Source organism: Heptranchias perlo, chromosome 14 (genome assembly GCF_035084215.1).
Source record: "Heptranchias perlo isolate sHepPer1 chromosome 14, sHepPer1.hap1, whole genome shotgun sequence".
NCBI lineage: Eukaryota > Metazoa > Chordata > Chondrichthyes > Hexanchiformes > Hexanchidae > Heptranchias > Heptranchias perlo.
In genome coordinates this window covers 3,759,366-3,781,791 of record NC_090338.1, presented here as the reverse complement: position 1 = coordinate 3,781,791, position 22,426 = coordinate 3,759,366, and the positions used below count along the sequence as shown (strand labels likewise).

Genomic DNA, 22,426 nt, shown 5'->3' with positions numbered 1-22,426 from the left:
AGACCTCCTCAGAAGACAAACACGGGACACAACCAACAGAGTACCCTTTGTCGTCCAGTACTTCCCCGGAGCGGAGAAACTACGCCATGTTCTTCGCAGCCTTCAACATGTCATCGATGACGAACACCTCGCTAAGGCCATCCCCACGCCTCCACTACTCGCCTTCAAACAGCAACCTAACCTCAAACAGACCATCATAGAATCATAGAAGTTACAACATGGAAACAGGCCCTTCGGCCCAACATGTCCATGTCGCCCAGTTTATACCATTAAGCTAGTCCCAATTGCCTGCACTTGGCCCATATCCCTCTATACCCATCTTACCCATGTAACTGTCCAAATGCTTTTTAAAAGACAAAATTGTTCCCGCTTCTACTACTGCCTCTGGCAGCTCGTTCCAGACACTCACCACCCTTTGAGTGAAAAAATTGCCCCTCTGGACCCTTTTGTATCTCTCCCCTCTCACCTTAAATCTATGTCCCCTCGTTATAGACTCCCATCGTTCGCAGCAAATTACCCAGCTTTCAGGAGAACAGCGTCCACGACACCACACAACCCTGCCACGGCAACCTCTGCAAGACATGCCAGATCATCGACACAGATACCACCATCACACGAGAGGACACCACCCACCAGGTACATGGTTCATACTCCTGTGACTCGGCCAACGTTGTCTACCTCATACGTTGCAGGAAAGGATGCCCCGAAGCATGGTACGTCGGCGAGACCATGCAGACACTGCGACAAAGGATGAACGGACACCGCGCAACAATCGCCAGACAGGAGGGTTCCCTCCCAGTTGGGGAACACTTCAGCAGTCAAGGATATTCAGCCTCCGACCTTCGGGTAAGCGTTCTCCAAGGCGGCCTTCGAGAGACACGACAACGCAAAATCGTCGAGCAGAAATTGATAGCCAAGTTCCGCACCCATGAGGATGGCCTCAATCGGGATCTTGGGTTCACGTCACGCTATATGTAACCCCACCAGCAAAAAAAAGTTATCTGTTTTTAATACAACTGGTCATTCTCTGTGTCTCTCTCTCTCTCTCTCTGTCTTTGTGTTATGACCGCTTGTGTATTCAGTAGTCTGGGATGTAATGTTTCTCTGTCTGAACACCATCCACTCCTTTGATTGCTTTGATTATATCTATGCCGAGGTGTGATAACGGGCAGTTGCAAAGATTATCTGTAATCACCAGGCATTGTTCTCTGACTATATATGCTGTGCATTTACGGAATCCTACACTCACCTGACTAAGGAGGAAAGCTCCGAAAGCTTGTGATTCCAAATAAAGCTGTTCGACTATAACCTGGTGTTGTAAGACTCCTTACATCTGATAAAAAGGAAAAGAACTACTTAACTTAATGTTAGAAATTTCTATCCTATACAAGAATAAAAGAAAAACATCTTTCCAAACTTAATTGTTAGGAAATCTAATGCTTGATTACTTTTAAAAAAAAATCCCCCTGCATATTTGGAAAGAATCTTACAAACGGAGGTAAAGTCACCAAGTTATCCTTCACCAGTGGATAGAAGCAAAAGGGAACTCAAGCTTTGGTTTGTTAGCATTAAAATAGATTTGTTTGTGTGTGGGTATTAATGGACAGTTAGATTTCTGCTGATGGGACTGTAATTAATATAGGATACTATTTGCTGCAATCAGCATCAGCAGAGTCAGCAAAATTCATACATGGAAACAAAAAATTTAGCACGGGTAAAATCTACTGTATTAAATTACTAAAAGTACTGGAACACCTCAGCCTACCAAAATAGTGAGTCAGCTGCCTAAAATTTTATTTAGACAAAAACAAACCACTAAAAACTAAACAAAGATGTTTAAACATTCTGTACTCCTACTCATTTTATGAAAGAAAAATTCTTCACATTAATTGTGAAGTCTAGGATCCCTCAGTTATGTTGACTGGTTAATCACAGAATCATAAAGTTACGGCATAGAAGGAGGCCATTTGTCCCATCATGTCCGTGCCAGCTGAAAAAGAGCAATCCAACTTAATCCCACTCTCCAGCACTTGGTCCGTAGCCCTATAGGTTAAGGCACTTCCAGTGCACATCCAAGTACTTTTAAAATGAATTTGAGGGTTTCTACCTCCACCAACCTACCAACCTATCGACTTGTCGATCGACAGTTCCGACGGGCCACAGCGAAGAATCGCATAGACCTCCTCAGAAGACAAACACGGGACGCAACCAACAGAGTACTCTTCGTCGTCCAGTTCTTCCCCGGAGCGGAGAAACTACGCCATGTTCTCCGCAGCCTTCAACATGTCATCGATGACGACGAACACCTCGCTAAGGCCATCCCCACGCCTCCACTACTCGCCTTTAAACAGCCACCCAAGGCGGCCTTCGAGACACACGACAACGCAAAATCGTCGAGCAGAAGTTGATAGCCAAGTTCCGCACCCATGAGGACGGCCTCAACCGGGATCTTGGGTTCATGTCACGCTACACGTAACCCCACCAGCAAAAAGGGAAAAAAAAGTTATGTTTTTAATATTCTCTCTCTCTCTGCCATTTGGGTTTCTTTCTGTCTGTCTGTGTAATTGTATATCCAGTGTACTGGGACGTGCTGTTCTCCGTGACTGGCCTGTTTGAACAACGACGACACCTTTTGATTGGTGTGATGCTGTCCCAGCCTAGTATAAGATATGCGATTTGAGAACCTTTTCACTCATTCACCTGACGAAGGGGATAATCTCCGAAAGCTTGTGATTTTAAAATAAATTTGTTGGACTATAACCTGGTGTTGTAAGATTCCTTACATTTGTCCACCCCAGTCCATCACCGGCATCTCCACATCATACCAACCTATCAGGCAGTGAGTCCCAGACCCCCACCACCCTCTGGGTGAAAATATTTCTCCTCAGCTCCAGTCTAAAATCCTTCTACCAATTACTTTAAATCTATGCCCCCTGGTCACCGACCCCTCTGCTAAGGGAAATAGGTCCTCCTTATCCACTCTATCTAGTCCAGTCATAATTTTATATACCTTAATTAAATCTCCTCTGTTCCAAAGAAAACAACCCCAGCCTATACAATCTTTTCTCATAGCTAAAATTCTCCAGCAACATCCTCGTAAACCTCCTCTTCACCCTCTCTAGTGAAATCACATCTTTCCTGTAATGTACTGACCAGAACTGTATGCAGTACTCAAGCTGCGACCTAACTAGTGTTTTATACAGTTCTAGCATAACCTCCCAATGCCTCGGCTAATAAAGGAAAATATCCCGTATGCCTTCTTAACCACCTTATCTACCTGTCCTGCTACCTTCAGCGATCTGTGCTCATGCACTCCAAGGTCCCTCACTTCCTCTACACCTCTCAGTATCCTCCCATTTATTCTGTACTCCCTTACCTTGTTTGCCCTCCCCAAGTGCATTACCTCACACTTCCCCGGATTGAATTCCATTTGCCATTTTTCTGCTCACCTAACCAGTCAGCTGATATCTTCCTGCCGTCTACAGCTTTCCTCCTTACTATCAACCACACGACCAATTTTTGTATCATCTACAAACTTCTTGATCAAGCCCCTCACATTCAAGCCCAAATCATTAATATATACCACAAAAAGCAAGGGACCTAGTACTGAGCCTTGCAAAACCCCAATGGAAACAGCCTTCCAGTCGCAAAAACACCCTTCAACCATTACCCTTTGCTTCCTGCCACTGAGCCATTTTCCCTCGATCCCATGGGTTTTTACTTTTCTGACCAGTGTGCCATGTGGGACCTTGTCAAAAGCCTTGCTAAAATCCATGTACACTACATCAAATGCATTACCCTCATGGACCTTCCCTTGTTATCTCCTCAAAAAATTCAATCAAGTTAGTCAGACAAGACTTTCCCATAACGAATCCATACTGACTGTCCTCGATTAACCCGTGCCCTTCTAAATGACGATTTATGCTGTCCCTCAGAATTGATTCCAATAAATTGCCCATCACTGACAGTAGACTGACTAGCCTGTAATTACTCAGTCTATCCCTTTCTCCCTTTTTAAATAACTGTACAACTTTAGCAGTCCTCCAATCCTCCAGCACCACGCCTGTAGCCAGGGAGGATCGGAAAATGACGGTCAGAGCCGTCACTATTTCCTCCTTTGCTTCCCTTAACAGCCTGGGATACATTTCATCCCGGCCTGCTGATTTATCTACTTTCAAAGATGCTAATCCCCTTAATACTTCCTCTCTCACTAAGTTTATCCCATCCAATACTTCACACTCCTTCTCCGCCTTAACCACAATCTCTGCATCATCCCCCTCTTTTGTGATGACAGACGCAAAGTATTCATTAAGTCCCCACTCCTTTTTCAGTGGTGTCACTCTTCCACAGAGGTCTTCAGATACTGTCTCAGCAATGTTGTTGCACAAGTCTACTCCCAACGCGGTCCCATTCCATCACCTTCTCACATACAGTACGCATACACTGCCCATTGCATTTCCTCGTTATAACACGCTCGGTTACTACACATAGATCACTCCTGGTTAATTCTGTTGCTTAACTGTGGGCCCTCAGTCTCTGCTTTATATTTGCCTTATGTTCCAAAAAGTTACAACTACTGCAGCATGTCAATTTCATAGTCCAGCTCTTAGCATCATAGGGCAATGCTGATTGAACACCAACTTTGGACATGCTCTCTTTCACATCCCATGAAATGTTTCCTTCTCAGGATGAGTATTCACAATCTAATAAAAACACATTTAGCTAGAACAATTAATCCCTTCACATCATTCTTGTATATTGGGCATACAACTGGTATATAAACTCAGCAATTTCCTCTAACCATTTATGCTCCCTTTATTTGATTTTCCTTCATTGCTCTTGATAATCTTGGTCTTTGAGAAACTGATGCTGAGTCGCTGTGTCTTTCTTTTAATGCCACCTTTTCAATGAGGAAGAGGGCAACCAAGGTTCCAATGAGAATTGCAACACCTTCCAGGTTCTTTACCAAGGCCTACTCTCAGACTTCACTTTATTTCCTATTTCGAGGTTTATATGATCCATGACAACATAAGAACATAAGAAATAGGAGCAGGAATAGGCCATACGGCCCCTCGAGCCTGCTCCGCCATTCAATCAGATCATGGCTGATCTTTGACCTCAACTCTACTTTCCTGCCCGATCCCCATATCCCTTATCATAGAATCATAGAAGTTACAACATGGAAACAGGCCCTTCGGCCCAACATGTCCATGTCGCCCAGTTTATACCACTAAGCTAGTCCCAATTGCCTGCACTTGGCCCATATCCCTCTATACCCATCTTACCCATGTAACTGTCCAAATGCTTTTTAAAAGACAAAATTGTACCCGCCTCTACTACTGCCTCTGGCAGCTCGTTCCAGACACTCACCACCCTTTGAGTGAAAAAATTGCCCCTCTGGACCCTTTTGTATCTCTCCCCTCTCACCTTAAATCTATGTCCCCTCGTTATAGACTCCCCTACCTTTGGGAAAAGATTTTGACTATCTACCTTATCTATGCCCCTCATTATTTTGTAGACTTCTATAAGATCACCCCTTAACATCCTACTCTCCAGGGAAAAAAGTCCCAGTCTATCTAGCCTCTCCCTATAAGTCAAACCATCAAGTCCCGGTAGCATCCTAGTAAATCTTTTCTGCACTCTTTCTAGTTTAATAATATCCTTTCTATAATAGGGTGACCAGAACTGTACACAGTATTCCAAGTGTGGCCTAACTAATGTCTTGTACAACTTCAACAAGACATCCCAACTCCTGCATTCAATGTTCTGACCAATGAAACCAAGCATGCCGAATGCCTTCTTCACCACCCTATCCACCTGTGACTCCACTTTCAAGGAGCTATGAACCTGTACTCCGAGATCTCTTTGTTCTATAACTCTCCCCAACGCCCTACCATTAACGGAGTAGGTCCTGGCCCGATTTGATCTACCAAAATGCATCACCTCACATTTATCTAAATTAAACTCCATCTGCCATTCATCGGCCCACTGGCCCAATTTATCAAGATCCCTTTGCAATCCTAGATAACCTTCTTCACTGTCCACAATGCCACCAATCTTGGTGTCATCTGCAAACTTACTAACCATGATTCCCTTAGTGTCCAAAAATCTATCTATCTCAGCTTTGAATATACTCAGCATCCACAGCCCTCTGAGGTAGAGAATTCCAAAGATTCACAACCCTCTGAGCGAAGAAATGCCCCCTCATCTCAGTCTTAAAAAGCCAACCCTTTATCCTGCAGCTATGCCCTCTATTTCTAGACTCTCCAGCCAAGGGAAACAACCTCTCAGCATCTACCCTGTCAAGCCCCCTCAGAATCTTATATGTTTTAATGAGCGCACCTCTCCTTCTTCTAAACTCCAGAGAATATAGGCCCAATCTACTCAACCTCTCCTCAGAGCACAACCCTCTCATTCCAGGAATTAATCTAGTGAACCTTTGTTGCACTGCAAGTATATCCTTCCCTACATAAGGAGACCAAAACTGTATACAGTACTCCAGGTGATGTCTCACCAAAGCCCTGTACAACAGTAAGACTTCCTTACTCTGGTACTCCAACCCCCTTGCAATAAAGGCCAACATGCCATTTGCCTTCCTAATTGCTTGCTGTACTTGCATGCTAACTTTTTGTGTTTCTTGTACTAGGACACCCAAGACTCTCTGGCACCAACATTTAATTGTTTCTCACCATTTAAAAAATATACTGTTTTTCTATTCTTCTTACCAAAGTGAATAACCTCACATTTCCCCACATTATACCCCATCTGCCACCTTCTTGCCCACTCACTTAACATGTCTATATCCCTTTGCTGACTATTTGTGTCCTCCTCACAACTTACTTTCCCACCTAGCTTTGGGTGGGGTGGGTGACAAGATCCAATACTGACATGATACTAGCTTCATTTTGAACCATTCTGACTCATTGATTTCCTTTCACATATATTCAGGGTGGGAAAATACTTTCTCTACTGGGATCAGTTTCCAGGAGACTGTTCAAGTGACAATGGGATAGGCTGAAATGGATAGCCCAGCTGCCATCCCCCAATGGTTCTGCTCTGTACCAGACAGCTACAGTGAACCCTACAAAAAAGTATTCACTCAAAATCAAACACCTTTAAAATTGATATGGCGAAGGTCTATTGTTGAAGTACTTGTCCTGATGGTACTTACCTGCACAATTATCTTCTTTCATTTCCAATCTTTCACCCCTGTGCTGTTTCATTTTCATATCTAAAATGGGAATCATACTGTTCATTTAACTTGTGTATTCTAAACTTCATTAATTGTACTTCAGAACATTAATCTGACTTTTGTATCTTGTTTAAATGTATAGTATGAGAGAGTAAATGATGCTCAGAAATTCCATGTAATGGCTATCTTCTGCAACAACTGACTCTTTAATAGCTGCACGTGGTTTAAATGTATGCCCTAATTCAGCAGCAGCAATTCATTTCTTGAAAATCAATGACCTCAAACATGTCATAAGATGGTCTTTGTCCTACTAACGTGACTAATGCCACTGTGGTCCACTTGGTAGTTATACTGATTCATCAGTGGTGGAAGCTAGATACTTCTCCCTACTGCCCTAAGATGGATTCTTTGTGTCCCCCACCTACTCCCAGTTTAACATTTCTAGCAGACTACACCTACACAGTGCACAATACACATCTCTGGGCAGAACACAGGCTCAATATTGTTAATATGCTACAACTTTGGGGAGGAATTAATTTAGAGCTACTATTCAGTTAACTCTTCCTAAATGCATCAAGGCAACGAAATATTGACATGATCAATGGTGATAATTGCCGAGTGCACCAGAAAATCTAATGGCCATCTTACCCTGAAGTCAACTGAAGCCCATCTCAGACTAAATATAGAACAGTCAGTTCATTGTCCTTGCTGGGTTTCAAAATCAGCACAATTTAGCATTTGTAACAAAATGGATGAATTGACAGCTCCAATAGAAATAAATATGTAAGATCTGATAGTCATGACCTAGACATGGCTGCATGACAAAGGCTAGAACCTGAATAGGAACATAGGAACAGGAGTAGGCCATTCAGCCCCTCGTGCCTGCTCCGCCATTTGATAAGATCATGGCTGATCTGTGATCTAACTCCATATACCTGCCTTTGGCCCATATCCCTTAATACCTTTGATTGCCAAAAAGCTATCTATCTCAGATTTAAATTTAGCAATTGAGCTAGTATCAATTGCCGTTTGCGGAAGAGAGTTCCAAACTTCTACCACCCTTTGTGTGTAGAAATGTTTTCTAATCTCGCTCCTGAAAGGTCTGGCTCTAATTTTTAGACTGTGCCCCCTACTCCTAGAATCCCCAACCAGCAGAAATAGTTTCTCTCTATCCACCCTATTTGTTTCCCTTAATATCTTATAAACTTCGATCAGATCACCCCTTAACCTTCGAAACTCTGGAGAATACAACCCCAATTTGTGTAATCTCTCCTCGTAACTTAACCCTTGAAGTCCAGGTATCATTCTAGTAAACCTACGCTACACTCCCTCCAAGGCCAATATGTCCTTCCGAAGGTGCGGTGCCCAGAACTGCTCACAGTACTCCAGGTGCGGTCTAACCGGGGTACTTGACATTTCGGAAGGACAGGAAGCTAGGAAAAGGTGGAGGGGTTAATTAAGGATGACATGAATTTAATAGAGAGAAATTACCTTAATTCTAAAGACCAAGATGTCGAATCAGTTTGGGTAGAGATAAGAAATAGTAAAGTCACTTGTGGGAGTAGTTTATAGGCCCCCTAACAGTAACCACACTGTAGGACAGGGTATACAGGATGAAATAATGGGGGCTTGTGAGAAAGGGACAACGATAATCATGGGTGATTTTAATCTACATATAGATTGGAAGAATCTGATTGGCAAAGGTAGCCTGGAAGATGAGTTCATAGAGTGCTTTCGGGAAAGTTTCTTAGAGCAGCACGTTCTACAGCCAACCAGGCTATTCTAGATCTGGTAATGTTTAATGAGACAGGATTAATTAATGACCTCATTGTAAAGGAGCCTCTAGGTAGCAGTGATCACAATATGATTGAATTTCACATTCAGTTTGAGGGAGAGAAGAGTAAGTCTAAGACTAGTGTTTTAAACTTAAATAAGGGCAATTATGAGGGCATGAAGACAGAGTTGGCTAAAATGAACTGGGAAATTAGGTTGAGGGATAGGTCAGCAGAGATGCAGTGGCAGACATTTAATGATATATTTCATAACACTCAGCAAAGATACATTCCACTGAGAAAGAAAGACTCTAGGGGAAGGACTTACCATCCGTGGCTAACTCAGGAAGTTAAAGATAGTATCAAATTGAAAGAAAAAGCATACAATTCCGCAAAGATTAGTGGCAGGTCAGAAGATAAAAAACAGCAAAGAATGACTAAAAGAATAATGAGGGAGAAATTAGAATACGAGAGTAAGCTGGCTAGAAATATAAAAACAGATAATAAGAGTTTCTACAGGTATTTAAAAAGTAAAAGAGCAAGTAAAGTGAGCGTTGGTCCTCCAGAGAGAGTCTGAGGAATTAATAATGGAGAATAAGGAAATGGCAGATGAACTGAACAGATAATTTGCGATGGTCTTCAACTGTGGAGGATACAAATAACATGCCAGAAATAATTGTGAATCAAGAGGTGAAAGGGAGGGAGAAACTTAAAACATTTACAATCACCAGGGAATGGGTTTTGAAAAAATTATTAGAACTAAAAGCTGACAAGTCCCCAGGTCCTGACGGACTTCATCCTAGGGTCTTAAAATAAGTGGCTGCAGAGATAGTAGATGCATTGGTATTAATTTTCCAAAATTCCCTAGATTCTGGAACGGTCCCATCAGATTGGAAAATAGCGAATGTAACTCCTCTATTCAAGAAAAGGAGGGAGACAGAAAGCAGGAAACTACAGGCAAGTTAGCTTAACATCTGCCATAGGGAAAATGCTAGAATTTATTAAAGGAGGTTATAGCAGGGCACTTAGAAAATCTTGATGCAATCAGGCAGAGTCAACATGGCTTTGTGAAAGGGAAATTGTGTTTGACTAATTTATTAGAGTTCTTTGAGGAAGTAACAAGCAACGTGGATAGAAACATAGAAAAGAGGAGCAAGAGTAGGTCATTAGGCCCTTCGGGCCTGCTCCGCCATTCAAAATGATCATGGCTGATCCTCTAACTCAGTGCCCCGTTTCCGCTTTTTCCCCATTTCCCTTGATCCCTTTAGCATTAAGAAATATATCTATCTCCTTCTTGAATACATCCAATGACTTAGCCTCCACTGCCTTCTGTGGTAGAGAATTCCACAGGTTCACCACCCTCTGAGTGAAGAAATTTCTCCTTATCTCGGTTCTAAATGGCATACCCCGTATCCTGAGATTGTGACCCCTGGTTCTGGACTCCCCAGCCATCGGGAATATCCTCCCTGCATCTAGTCTGTCTAGTCCTGTTAGGATTTTATATAAGGGATATAAGAGATAAACGGGATCCTATGGATGTGATGTACTTGGATTTCCAGAAAGCTTTTGACAAGGTGCCACATCAAAGGCTACTACACAAAATAAGTGAAGAGAGTAACATATTAGCATGGATAAAGGATTAGTTAGCTAACAGGAAACAGAGAGTAGGCATAAATGGGTCATTTTCAGGTTGGCAAGATGTAATGAGTGGAATGTCACAGGGATCAGTGCTTGGGCCTGAACTATTTACAATCTATATCAATGACTTGGATGAAGGGACCGAATGTATGGTTGCTAAATTTGCTGATGACACAAAGGTAGGTAGGAAAGTAAGTTTTGAAGAGGACATAAGGAGTCTGCAAAGGGATATAGATAGGTTAAGTGAGTAGGCAAAAATTTGGCAGATGGAGTATAATATGGGAAAATGTGAACTTATCCATTTTGGCAGGAGGAATAGAAAAGCAGTATGTTATTTAAATGGAGAGAGAGCGCAGAACTCTGAGGTACAGAGGGTGTCCTAGTACATGAATCATAAAAAGTTAGTATGCAGGTACAGCAAGCGGTTAGGAAGGCAAATGGAATGTTGTCATTTATTGCAAGGGGGATGGAATATAAAAGTAGAGATGTTTTGCTACAGTTGCACAGTGCATTGGTGAGACCACATCTAGAATACTGTGTGCAGTTTTGGTCTCCTTATTTAAGAAAGGACAGAGAAGGTTCACTCGACTGATTCCTGGGAGGAGGTTATCTTATGAGGAAAGGTTGGACAAATTGGGCCTATATACACCGGAGTTTAGAAGAGTGAGAGGTGATCTTATTGAAACATATAAGTTCCTGAGGGGACTAGAAGGGGTAGATGCTGAGGGGGATGTTTCCCCTTGTGGAAGAGACCAGAACGAGGAGCCACAGTTTATAAATAAGGGGTCTCCCATTTAAGACGGAGATGAGGAGAAATTTTTTCTCTGAGGGTTGTGAGTCTGTGGAACTCCCTTCCCCAGAGAGCGGTGGAGGCAGGATCATTGAATATTTTTAAGGCTGAGTTAGATAGATTCCTGATTAACAAGGGAGTCAAAGGTTATAGTAGGTAGACACGAAAGTAGGGTTGAGGTCGCAATCAGACTAGCCATGATCTTATCAAATGGCAGAGCAGACTCGAGGGGCCGAATGGCCTACTCCTGCTCTTAATTCATATGTTTGTATGTAACCAAGGGGATGCCAAAGTGCACCTGCTGCCCTGCATTATTTATCTCTAGCCACTATTCTACCAGCCTGCTATCCATCCCTGTACGACTGAATTCCTTCAGTCCACTGTCTGATACAGCGCAAACAAATCAGATTGTACACCCACTATCAAGTAGTACATGACTTGATAAAAATATAAGTTCACACTAAAAAAAAACTGACTGGATTAAATATGCAAGCACTACATTAAAGGCCACTGATTCAAGGTCAGGTTGGCTCAACTGCTGAAATCAGTTCTTATTGGACCCAGCAGAAGCAAGTCCCATCACCACGTGGTACAAATGTCCTGTAATAAACTGTACCGTCACTGTGTGAAATTCAGAACAAATAACTATGATTGGTAAAGGTTGTTGCCATCTCTGAACAGTGAAAATGTGAATTGTCCACAATTTATTTATTTTTACTGGGCAGAGATTAGAACAGGCTTTGTCTGCTACACTAATAACTGAACCTAGTTTAGGTTAAGTAACCAAGCATTAAGCGAGCAAAATCCTGTCTCGTACAACTCACAGAGAGTACATGCAGGTCACCTCCAAACAAACTCAAATTACAAATCAGCACACTTTGAAACGTCAGTTGGTAAACAACATGATTTATGAAACAAACCAAAGGGAAAAGGTCTGAATACTTACTCATCTGCTGCTGTAGCTGTGGTTGCTTTGATTATCATGTAGAAGAGAGTGAGAGCACTAAGCACGCCAAAACTTGCGATAATAAGCCATTCTTCTGTTAACAAAGGAAAGGTAAATCACTCTGGGAACGGCATGTGAAAAATGACGAGATTCCCCTATACAGCAGCAGTTGCGGCAGCACAAGTGAGTGGGTCCAGGAAAATATGGATCACACAGTAAAGCAGGATCAATGACAGTGCACAGTGCGAGAAAATGGACAGCAAGATTATCAGGCATCAAAAAAAATCATACACCATTTGGAAATATATTATTCATCCTCCTAATAATTTACTATATGAGGAATAAATCTACATGACCATATGAAATTATTCCTGAGTCTGTACATTTGCAAAATGTAACAGGTTTTAAACAAAAAGACTAAGGGCAGAGTAATCTATAGTTAATTCGTTAACTCCTCTGAATTACAATATCCAGTCATTCAGTTAGAACCATAGAAAAGATACAGCACAGAAGGGGGCCATTCGGCCCATCCGCACCAGCTCCAAGAACAACCAGGTGCCCATTCTAATCCCACCTTCCAGCACCCGGTCCATAGCCCTGCAGCTTACAGCACTTTAGGTGCAGGTCCAGGTGCTTTTTAAAAGAGAGTTGAGGGTCCCTGCCTCTACCACCAATTCGGGCAGCAAATTCCATACACCCACCACCCTCTGGGTAAAAAAGTTTTTCCTCATGTCCCCTCTAATCCTTCCGCCAATCAGCTTAAATCTATGTCCTCTAGTTCCTGAACTCTCCGCCAGGGGAAACAGCTACTTCCTGTCTACTCTATCTAGGCCACTCATAATTTTTTACACCTCAATCAAGTCTCCCCTCAGCCTCCTCTGCTCCAAGGAAAACAACCCCAGCCTATCCAATCTCTCCTCGTAGCTGCAATTTTCAAGCCCTGGCAACATTCTCGTAAATCTTCTCTGCACTCTCTCCGGAGCAATTACGTTCTTCCTGTAACATGGTGACCAGAACTGCGCACAATACTTCAGCTGTGGCCTTACCAGCGCTTTATACAGTTCCGTCATTACATCCCTGCTTTTGTATTCTATACCTCGGCTAATAACGGAGAGCATTCTGTATGCCTTCTTCACAACCTTATCTACCTTCAGGGACCTGTGCATATGAACTCCAAGGTCTCTCATTTCCTCTACCCCTCTCAATATATTCCTGTTTACTGCATAATCCCTTTTACTGTTTGCCCTCCCTAAGTGCATTACCTCACACTTCTCCGGGTTGAACTCCATTTGCCACTTTTCCGCCCACTCCACCAACCCATTGATATCCTCTTGGAGTCTACAGCTATCCTCTTCACTATCAACTACACGGCCAATTTTTGTGTCGTCTGCAAATTTGCCAATCATGCCCCCTACATTCAAGTCCAAATCATTAATATATACCACAAACAGCAAGGGACCCAACACTGAGCCCTGTGGCAGACCAATGGAAACGGATTTCCATTTGCAAAGACATCAATCCACTTTTACCCTTTGTTTTCTGTTACTCAGCCAATTTTGAATCCAATACGCCACATTTCCCTGTATCCCATGGGCTTTTAACTTTCTGACCAGTCTGCCATGTGGGACCTTGTCAAATGCCTTACTAAAATCCATGTAGACAACATCCACTGCCTATCCTCATCAATCCTCCTCGTCACTTCCTCAAAGAATTCAATCAGATTTGTAAGGCATGACCTTCCCTGAACAAATCCATGCTGACTATCCCTGATCAAACCATGCCTTTCCAAGTGACAGTTTATCCTATCTTTCAGTATTGATTCTAATAGTTTGCCCACCACTGAGGTAAGACTGACCAGCCTATAATTGTTCGGCCTTTCCCTCATAACCTTTTTAAACAATGGTACTATGTTTGCAGTCTTCCAGTACCTCCCCTGTATCTAGTGAGGATTGGAAAATGATCCTCAGAGCATCCGCTATTTCCTCCCTGGCTTCCTTCAATAGCCAAGGAAACAATCCATCTGGCCCTGGTGACTTATCAACTTTTAAGGATTCCAGTCCCTCGAGTACTTCCTCTCTCGTTATGTTTACCTTATCCAATATTTCACACCTCTCCTCTTTAACTACTATGTCCGGATCATCCCTTTCCTTCGTGAATACGGAGACAAAATATTAATTTAAAACCCTACCCACATCCTCTGCTTCTACACACAAGTTACCCTGATCATCCCTGATAGATCCCACCTTTTCCTTAGCTTTCCTCTTGTTCTTAATGTACTGATAAAACATCTTTGGGTTTTCTTTAATCTTTCCAGCTAATATTTTCTCATGCCCTCTCTTTGCTTTCCTTATTTCCTTTTTTACGTCATCCCTGTACAGTCTATACTCCTCTCGGCTTTCTGCAGTATTTAGTTTTCTGTGACAGTCATAAGATTTCTTTTTCTGCTTTATCTTGCCCCGTATACTTCTAGACAACCAGGGGGCTCTAGATTTGGCAGTGCCACCCTTTTTCTTTGAGGGGACGTGTCTGCATTGTACCCGTAGAATTTCACTTTTTAGTGCCTCCCATCGGCTTGCCACTGATTTCTCCTCAAGTAGTTGTGTCCAGTCCACTTCTGCCAAATCAACTCTTAGTTCTGTAAAATTTGCCTTCCCCCAATTTAAAACGTTTACTCCTGATTTAACTCTGTCCTTTTCCATAATAATGCTAAAACTAACTGAATTGTGGTCACTATCCCCAATATGGTCACCCACTGTCACTTCACACACTTGCCCATCTTCATTTCCCAAGACTAAATCTAGAATTGTATCCCCTCTTGTTGGGCTTGTCACATACTGGCTAAAAAAGTTCTCCTGGACACCGATCAAGAATTTTGCGCCCTCTGTGCCTCTCACACTGTTTGAATCCCAGTTGATGTTAGGAAATATGGATCAACACATCCTAATTTGATTTCTTGAAAAAAAAATCAGTTAACATTTCTTAATGGCTGAGCGGGTAAATGCATCAGTTGCTAGGTCGCTGGGGCCTTAAGAATTAGTTACAGTCTCTGGTTCAATCTTCAGTCTACGCTCAATTCGATGATCTCAGCTGGGACTGTAGCATTGCCACTTCAATTCAATGTCCGCAAATGCAGAGGGAATGGGGAAAGAGGTTCCTGCTCATGATCATAAATGGCCCCCAGTAGAAAGCTGCCACACGTGTACATACAGACACATGCAACAGATGAGATCGGGATCAGGCCGAGCTGTGATTCCACATGGTCAAGTAGCCAGTTGACACTCACCTTCCAGGGTCAAGAGTGAAGAATCATCACTTGAGCAAAATACTGGAAGGTTACCAGAGCTTGTGGAAGCATATCCCAAGTTCACGTCACAGTCTTCAGGAGATGGGAGGACACACACACAGACACACACACACACACCATTAAGGGTGGATGTATAAAGGACAGTCAGAAAGTGAAAACAGTGCAAGTCTTGATAGATCACCAGCATGTTATCACTTTTTAATTAATGGTTTCAATATACTACTGTAAACAATTTTACAACACCAAGTTATAGTCCAGCAATTTTATTTTAAATTCACAAGCTTTTGGAGGCTTCCCCCTTCGTCAGGTGAACGATGTGAAAATGAAATCCTCGAAATGAAATCGCATTTATAATTCACAGAACAATGCTTGGTGATTACAGACAGTTTTTTCAACTGCCCGTTGCCAAGGCAATTAGTGTGCAGACAGACAGGTATTACCTGCCAGGTCTCAGAATATACAAATCACCAAAAAAAACAACAAACAAAAAAAAAAAGAGATAGAGAGGCAGAAACATAGAAAAGACAGCAACTGACCCGTTATATTAAAAACAGATAACATTTGTTCGCTGGTGGGGTAACGTGTAGCGTGACATGAACCCAAGATCCCGGTTGAGGCCGTCCTCATGGGTGCGGAACTTGGCTATCAATTTCTGCTCGACGATTTTGCGTTGTCGTGTGTCTCGAAGGCCGCCTTGGAGTACGCTTACCCGAAGGTCGGTGGCTGAATGTCCATGACTGCTGAAGTGTTCCCCGACTGGGAGGGAACCCTCCTGTTTGGCGATTGTTGCGCGGTGTCCGTTCATCCGTTGTCGCAGCGTCTGCATGGTCTCGCCAATGTACCATGCTCTGGGGCATCCTTTCCTGCAACGTATGAGGTAGACAACGTTGGCCGAGTCACAGGAGTATGAACCATGCACCTGGTGGGTGGTGTCCTCTCGTGTGATGGTGGTATCTGTGTCGATGATCTGGCATGTCTTGCAGAGGTTACCGTGGCAGGGTTGTGTGGTGTCGTGGACGCTGTTCTCCTGAAGGCTGGGTAATTTGCTGCGAACGATGGTCTGTTTGAGGTTGGGTGGCTGTTTAAAGGCGAGTAGTGGAGGTGTGGGGATGGCCATAGCGAGGTGTTTGTCCTCATTGATGACATGTTGAAGGCTGCGGAGAACATGGCGTAGTTTCTCCGCTCCGGGGAAGTACTGGACAACAAAGGGTACTCTGTTGGTTGCGTCCCGTGTTAGTCTCCTGAGGAGGTCTATGCGATTTTTTGCTGTGGCCCGTCGGAACTGTCGATCGATGAGTCGAGCGTCATATCCCGTTCTTACCAGGGCGTCTTTCAGCGTCTGTAGGTGTCCATCCCGTTCCTCCTCGTCTGAGCAGACCCTGTGTATTCGCAGGGCCTGTCCATAGGGGATGGCCTCTTTGACGTGGTTAGGGTGGAAGCTGGAAAAGTGGAGCATCGTGAGGTTGTCCGTGGGCTTGCGGTAGAGTGAGGTGCTGAGGTGCCCGTCTTTGATGGAGATTCGTGTGTCCAAGAAAGAAACTGATTCTGAGGAGTAGTCCATGGTGAGCTTGATGGTGGGATGGAACTTGTTGATGTTATCGTGTAGTCTCTTTAGTGATTCCTTGCCATGGGTCCATAGAAAGAAAATGTCGTCGATGTATCTGGTGTATAGTGTTGGTTGGAGGTCTTGTGCAGTGAAGAAGTCCTGCTCGAACTTGTGCATGAAAATGTTGGCGTATTGGGGTGCGAATTTGGTCCCCATGGCTGTTCCGTGTGTTTGGGTAAAGAACTGGTTATCGAAGGTGAAGACATTGTGATCCAGGATGAAGCGGATGAGTTGTAGGATGGCGTCTGGAGATTGGCTGTTGTTGGTGTTGAGTATTGATGCTGTCGCAGCGATGCCGTCATCGTGGGGGATACTGGTGTAGAGTGCCGAGACGTCCATCGTGGTGAGAAGTGTTCCTGGTTCAACTGGTCCGTGGGTACTGAGTTTTTGTAGGAAGTCTGTAGTGTCGCGACAGAAGCTGGGGGTTCCCTGTACCATGGGTTTCAGGATGCCCTCGATGTATCCAGAGAGGTTCTCACACAGGGTTCCGTTGCCTGATACGATAGGACGTCCGGGTGTGTTGGCTTTGTGTATCTTTGGGAGGCAGTAGAAGTCTCCCACGCGGGGAGTACGTAGGATGAGGGTGCGTAGGATGCTTTGAAGGTCTGGATCGAAGGTCTTGATCAGTTTGTTGAGCTGGTGGGTGTGTTCTTTGGTCGGATCTGCGGGTAACCGTCTGTAGTGTTCCTGGTTGTCCAGTTGTCGGTATGCTTCTTTGCAATAGTCCGTTCTGTGGCTATGGCTCCTCCTTTGTCCGCTGGTTTGATGTCACCCGAGCACAACGCAACGCCATCAAAGCTCTCAAGACCAACCGCAACATCGTCATCAAACCAGCGGACAAAGGAGGAGCCATAGCCACAGAACGGACTATTGCAAAGAAGCATACCGACAACTGGACAACCAGGAACACTACAGACGGTTACTCGCAGATCCGACCAAAGAACACACCCACCAGCTCAACAAACTGATCAAGACCTTCGATCCAGACCTTCAAAGCATCCTACGCACCCTCATCCTACGTACTCCCCGCGTGGGAGACTTCTACTGCCTCCCAAAGATACACAAAGCCAACACACCCGGACGTCCTATCGTATCAGGCAACGGAACCCTGTGTGAGAACCTCTCTGGATACATCGAGGGCATCCTGAAACCCATGGTACAGGGAACCCCCAGCTTCTGTCGCGACACTACAGACTTCCTACAAAAACTCAGTACCCACGGACCAGTTGAACCAGGAACACTTCTCACCACGATGGACGTCTCGGCACTCTACACCAGTATCCCCCACGATGACGGCATCGCTGCGACAGCATCAATACTCAACACCAACAACAGCCAATCTCCAGACGCCATCCTACAACTCATCCGCTTCATCCTGGATCACAATGTCTTCACCTTCGATAACCAGTTCTTTACCCAAACACACGGAACAGCCATGGGGACCAAATTCGCACCCCAATACGCCAACATTTTCATGCACAAGTTCGAGCAGGACTTCTTCACTGCACAAGACCTCCAACCAACACTATACACCAGATACATCGACGACATTTTCTTTCTATGGACCCACGGCAAGGAATCACTAAAGAGACTACACGATAACATCAACAAGTTCCATCCCACCATCAAGCTCACCATGGACTACTCCTCAGAATCAGTTTCTTTCTTGGACACACGAATCTCCATCAAAGACGGGCACCTCAGCACCTCACTCTACCGCAAGCCCACGGACAATCTCACGATGCTCCACTTTTCCAGCTTCCACCCTAACCACGTCAAAGAGGCCATCCCCTATGGACAGGCCCTGCGAATACACAGGGTCTGCTCAGACGAGGAGGAACGGGATGGACACCTACAGACGCTGAAAGACGCCCTGGTAAGAACGGGATATGACGCTCGACTCATCGATCGACAGTTCCGACGGGCCACAGCAAAAAATCGCATAGACCTCCTCAGGAGACTAACACGGGACGCAACCAACAGAGTACCCTTTGTTGTCCAGTACTTCCCCGGAGCGGAGAAACTACGCCATGTTCTCCGCAGCCTTCAACATGTCATCAATGAGGACAAACACCTCGCTATGGCCATCCCCACACCTCCACTATTCGCCTTTAAACAGCCACCCAACCTCAAACAGACCATCGTTCGCAGCAAATTACCCAGCCTTCAGGAGAACAGCGTCCACGACACCACACAACCCTGCCACGGTAACCTCTGCAAGACATGCCAGATCATCGACACAGATACCACCATCACACGAGAGGACACCACCCACCAGGTGCATGGTTCATACTCCTGTGACTCGGCCAACGTTGTCTACCTCATACGTTGCAGGAAAGGATGCCCCAGAGCATGGTACATTGGCGAGACCATGCAGACGCTGTGACAACGGATGAACGGACACCGCGCAACAATCGCCAAACAGGAGGGTTCCCTCCCAGTCGGGGAACACTTCAGCAGTCATGGACATTCAGCCACCGACCTTCGGGTAAGCGTACTCCAAGGCGGCCTTCGAGACACACGACAACGCAAAATCGTCGAGCAGAAATTGATAGCCAAGTTCCGCACCCATGAGGACGGCCTCAACCGGGATCTTGGGTTCATGTCACGCTACACGTTACCCCACCAGCGAACAAATGTTATCTGTTTTTAATATAACGGGTCAGTTGCTGTCTTTTCTATGTTTCTACCTCTCTATCTCTTTTTTTTTGTTTGTTGTTTTTTTTGGTGATTTGTATATTCTGAGACCTGGCAGGTAACACCTGTCTGTCTGCACACTGATTGCCTTGGCAACGGGCAGTTGAAAAAACTGTCTGTAATCACCAAGCATTGTTCTGTGAATTATAAATGCGATTTCATTTCGAGGATTTCATTTTCACATCGTTCACCTGACCAAGGAGGAAGCCTCCGAAAGCTTGTGAATTTAAAATAAAATTGCTGGACTATAACTTGGTGTTGTAAAATTGTTTACAATTGTCAACCCCAGTCCATCACCGGCATCTCCACATCAATATACTACAGCAGTGATATAAAATCTACAATATACAAATGCACCTGGTGAGCAGCAAACCCAAACTAAAAATAATGTACTTCTCATACACTTCAAAACACTGATTATATATTACAGGAAAAAAAGCTAAAGTGGATATTTGGAACTAAAATCACTGGTCCCCAGTCTTCAATTTGCTTTAAAATATCTCAAATTCAAGTACATTTACACACACTCACTTCAGAATATCATATGCTCTGTATCGTTAAAATTGATGCTAGTCACAGCAAAATATTGTAAGCATCATACTCCTAACTTTACACTCAGTGTCACATCTGGTTAGTCTTCTGCAGTGACAATACCATTAATTGTTCTGTCCAAGTAATATTACTAGCTGTTGTGCAATTTGTCAAAGATTTTTTTTTAAATGGAAAGAACACTTTTATATAAGCATTTTACAAAGTACACACAGGGTTGGGGGATGTTCCATACTGAACAAATCCATCTCTTCATTCATTGCCAAACTCATAAAACCAATTAAAAACATTTTTAAATGTATAGTTTGTACTGCCCTACATAAAAAATATTTTGCATTATGCCTGTTTCACAGTACTGAGCAAGTGCAAAGGATCATTTTTGGAACATTTTGTTCATCTCACTGTACTGTGCTACTGATAATATTATGTAGCACCAGGGCATCTCAACAATCTTTTTCCATTTTATAATTTTTATCCTCATTTCTTTGCACATGGCTTCTTTGCTGCAACTGAGAGGACAAATATTCAGCCTACTCTCAGGCTGCCAAGGACCATCCAAGTACAAATATTGATCTTCCCTCTACCCTCCTGACAGAAATCACAACAGCAGCTCGGAAAGACATTTAGTAAAAACATCTCCTCTGCAAGCAAAATTTTCCACCAGTCAAAATGCAGGCATCAGGTGTCCCAGTGAGAAAACACTTGCTTAGATAATATCAAAAGCAAAAATACTGCGGATGCTGGAAATCAAATAAAAAAACAGAAAATTCTGGAAAAGCTCAGCAAGTGAGGCACCATCTGTGGAGAAAGAAACAGAATTAACGTTTCTGGTCGAAGACCTTTCGTCTTTCTGACCTGAAACGTTAACTCTGTTTCTTTCTCCACTGCCTCACTTAGAACATAAGAAATAGGAGCAGGAGTAGACCATACGGCCCCTCGAGCCTGCTCCACCATTCAATCAGATCATGGCTGATCTTCGACCTCAACTCCACTTTCTTGCCCGATCCCCATATCCCTCGATTCCCCTAGAGTCTTGCTGAGCTTTTCCAGCATCTTCTGTTTTTATTAGATTAATAAAATGCAAATAGCATTTCTCCTCATCCTGGATACCACTCCCAACGTACAAACTCAACCCAATGGTCCGGCACTGCACCGGGATCCAGGTCCAGCCTCCATGAGCTTGCATGTTCTCACTTCTCAGTTTTGTGGGTGAACATCTCATCTCAGAAGTCACAGGCCAAGCAATTTCTCTCTAGGGTTTTTTTTGGGGGTGTGCATGGAAAAAAAAGTACACTGAATTTTAAATACTTTGCCTCTTTTCCTCCCCAAATTTTGTTCTGTTGACTGAATAACAACTCACTGAATGAGTAATAAAATTCAGTTATATTACACGGGAATGTGGGATTTGTAACCGCTGTTTGGGGACTCAAATTCTGAGATTCCATCCACTTTTCAATCAAAACCAAAATGCAATTGCCATTACTGTAAATGACTGTTTCTTCACACACATGGGGATTATACAGCTATTACATACATAAATACAGCAATAACATATTGAGTATCAGCAAAAAGCTGGAACTTGGTATCAACTAAGTGTCAGCTTGGCTCAGTTGATGCCAATTTTGCCTGCAAGTCAGAAGATCGTGGGTTTAAGCCCCATATCAGGATTTGAGCATATAATCTAGACGGACATTTAATGCAGTAATCCGCCAGTACTGCACTGGTCAGAAGTGCAGTCCTTTGGATAAGCCATTAAACCAATGCCACTACTATCTGCCTGTTCAGGTGGGCGTATAAGATCCTCAATCCATGGCAATATTTGAGGAACAGGAGTTCTCACCATGTCCTGGCCTATATTTATCCTCCAACCGTACCACCACCACCAATACAGTTTAATTGGCCATTTATCCCATCTCTTTGGGGGATCCCGTT

At 43.8% G+C, this 22,426-nt stretch overlaps 2 protein-coding genes across 6 annotated transcripts in view; one reads left to right on the top strand and one right to left on the bottom strand.

Moving 5' to 3' along the window:
- rnf130 (ring finger protein 130) overlaps positions 1-22,426 on the bottom strand; it is a 179,885-nt gene that overhangs the window by 24,353 nt on the left and 133,106 nt on the right. For 2 of the 4 annotated variants that reach the window (XM_067995960.1, XM_067995962.1), the window contains exons 7-8: positions 12,339-12,432; positions 7,172-7,231 (exon numbers count right to left, since the gene is read on the bottom strand). The exons of 1 other annotated variant lie outside the window; for it this stretch is intronic. In XM_067995960.1, coding sequence (XP_067852061.1) covers positions 7,204-7,231; positions 12,339-12,432 — 122 coding nt within the window. In that variant the 3' untranslated portion in view covers positions 7,172-7,203. The remainder of the gene's footprint in view (positions 1-7,171; positions 7,232-12,338; positions 12,433-22,426) is intronic. One more of the 4 variants, XM_067995961.1, reaches the window with a different exon arrangement.
- Positions 1-22,426, top strand: part of LOC137332261 (uncharacterized) — a 173,260-nt gene that overhangs the window by 70,790 nt on the left and 80,044 nt on the right. The window lies entirely within an intron of this gene.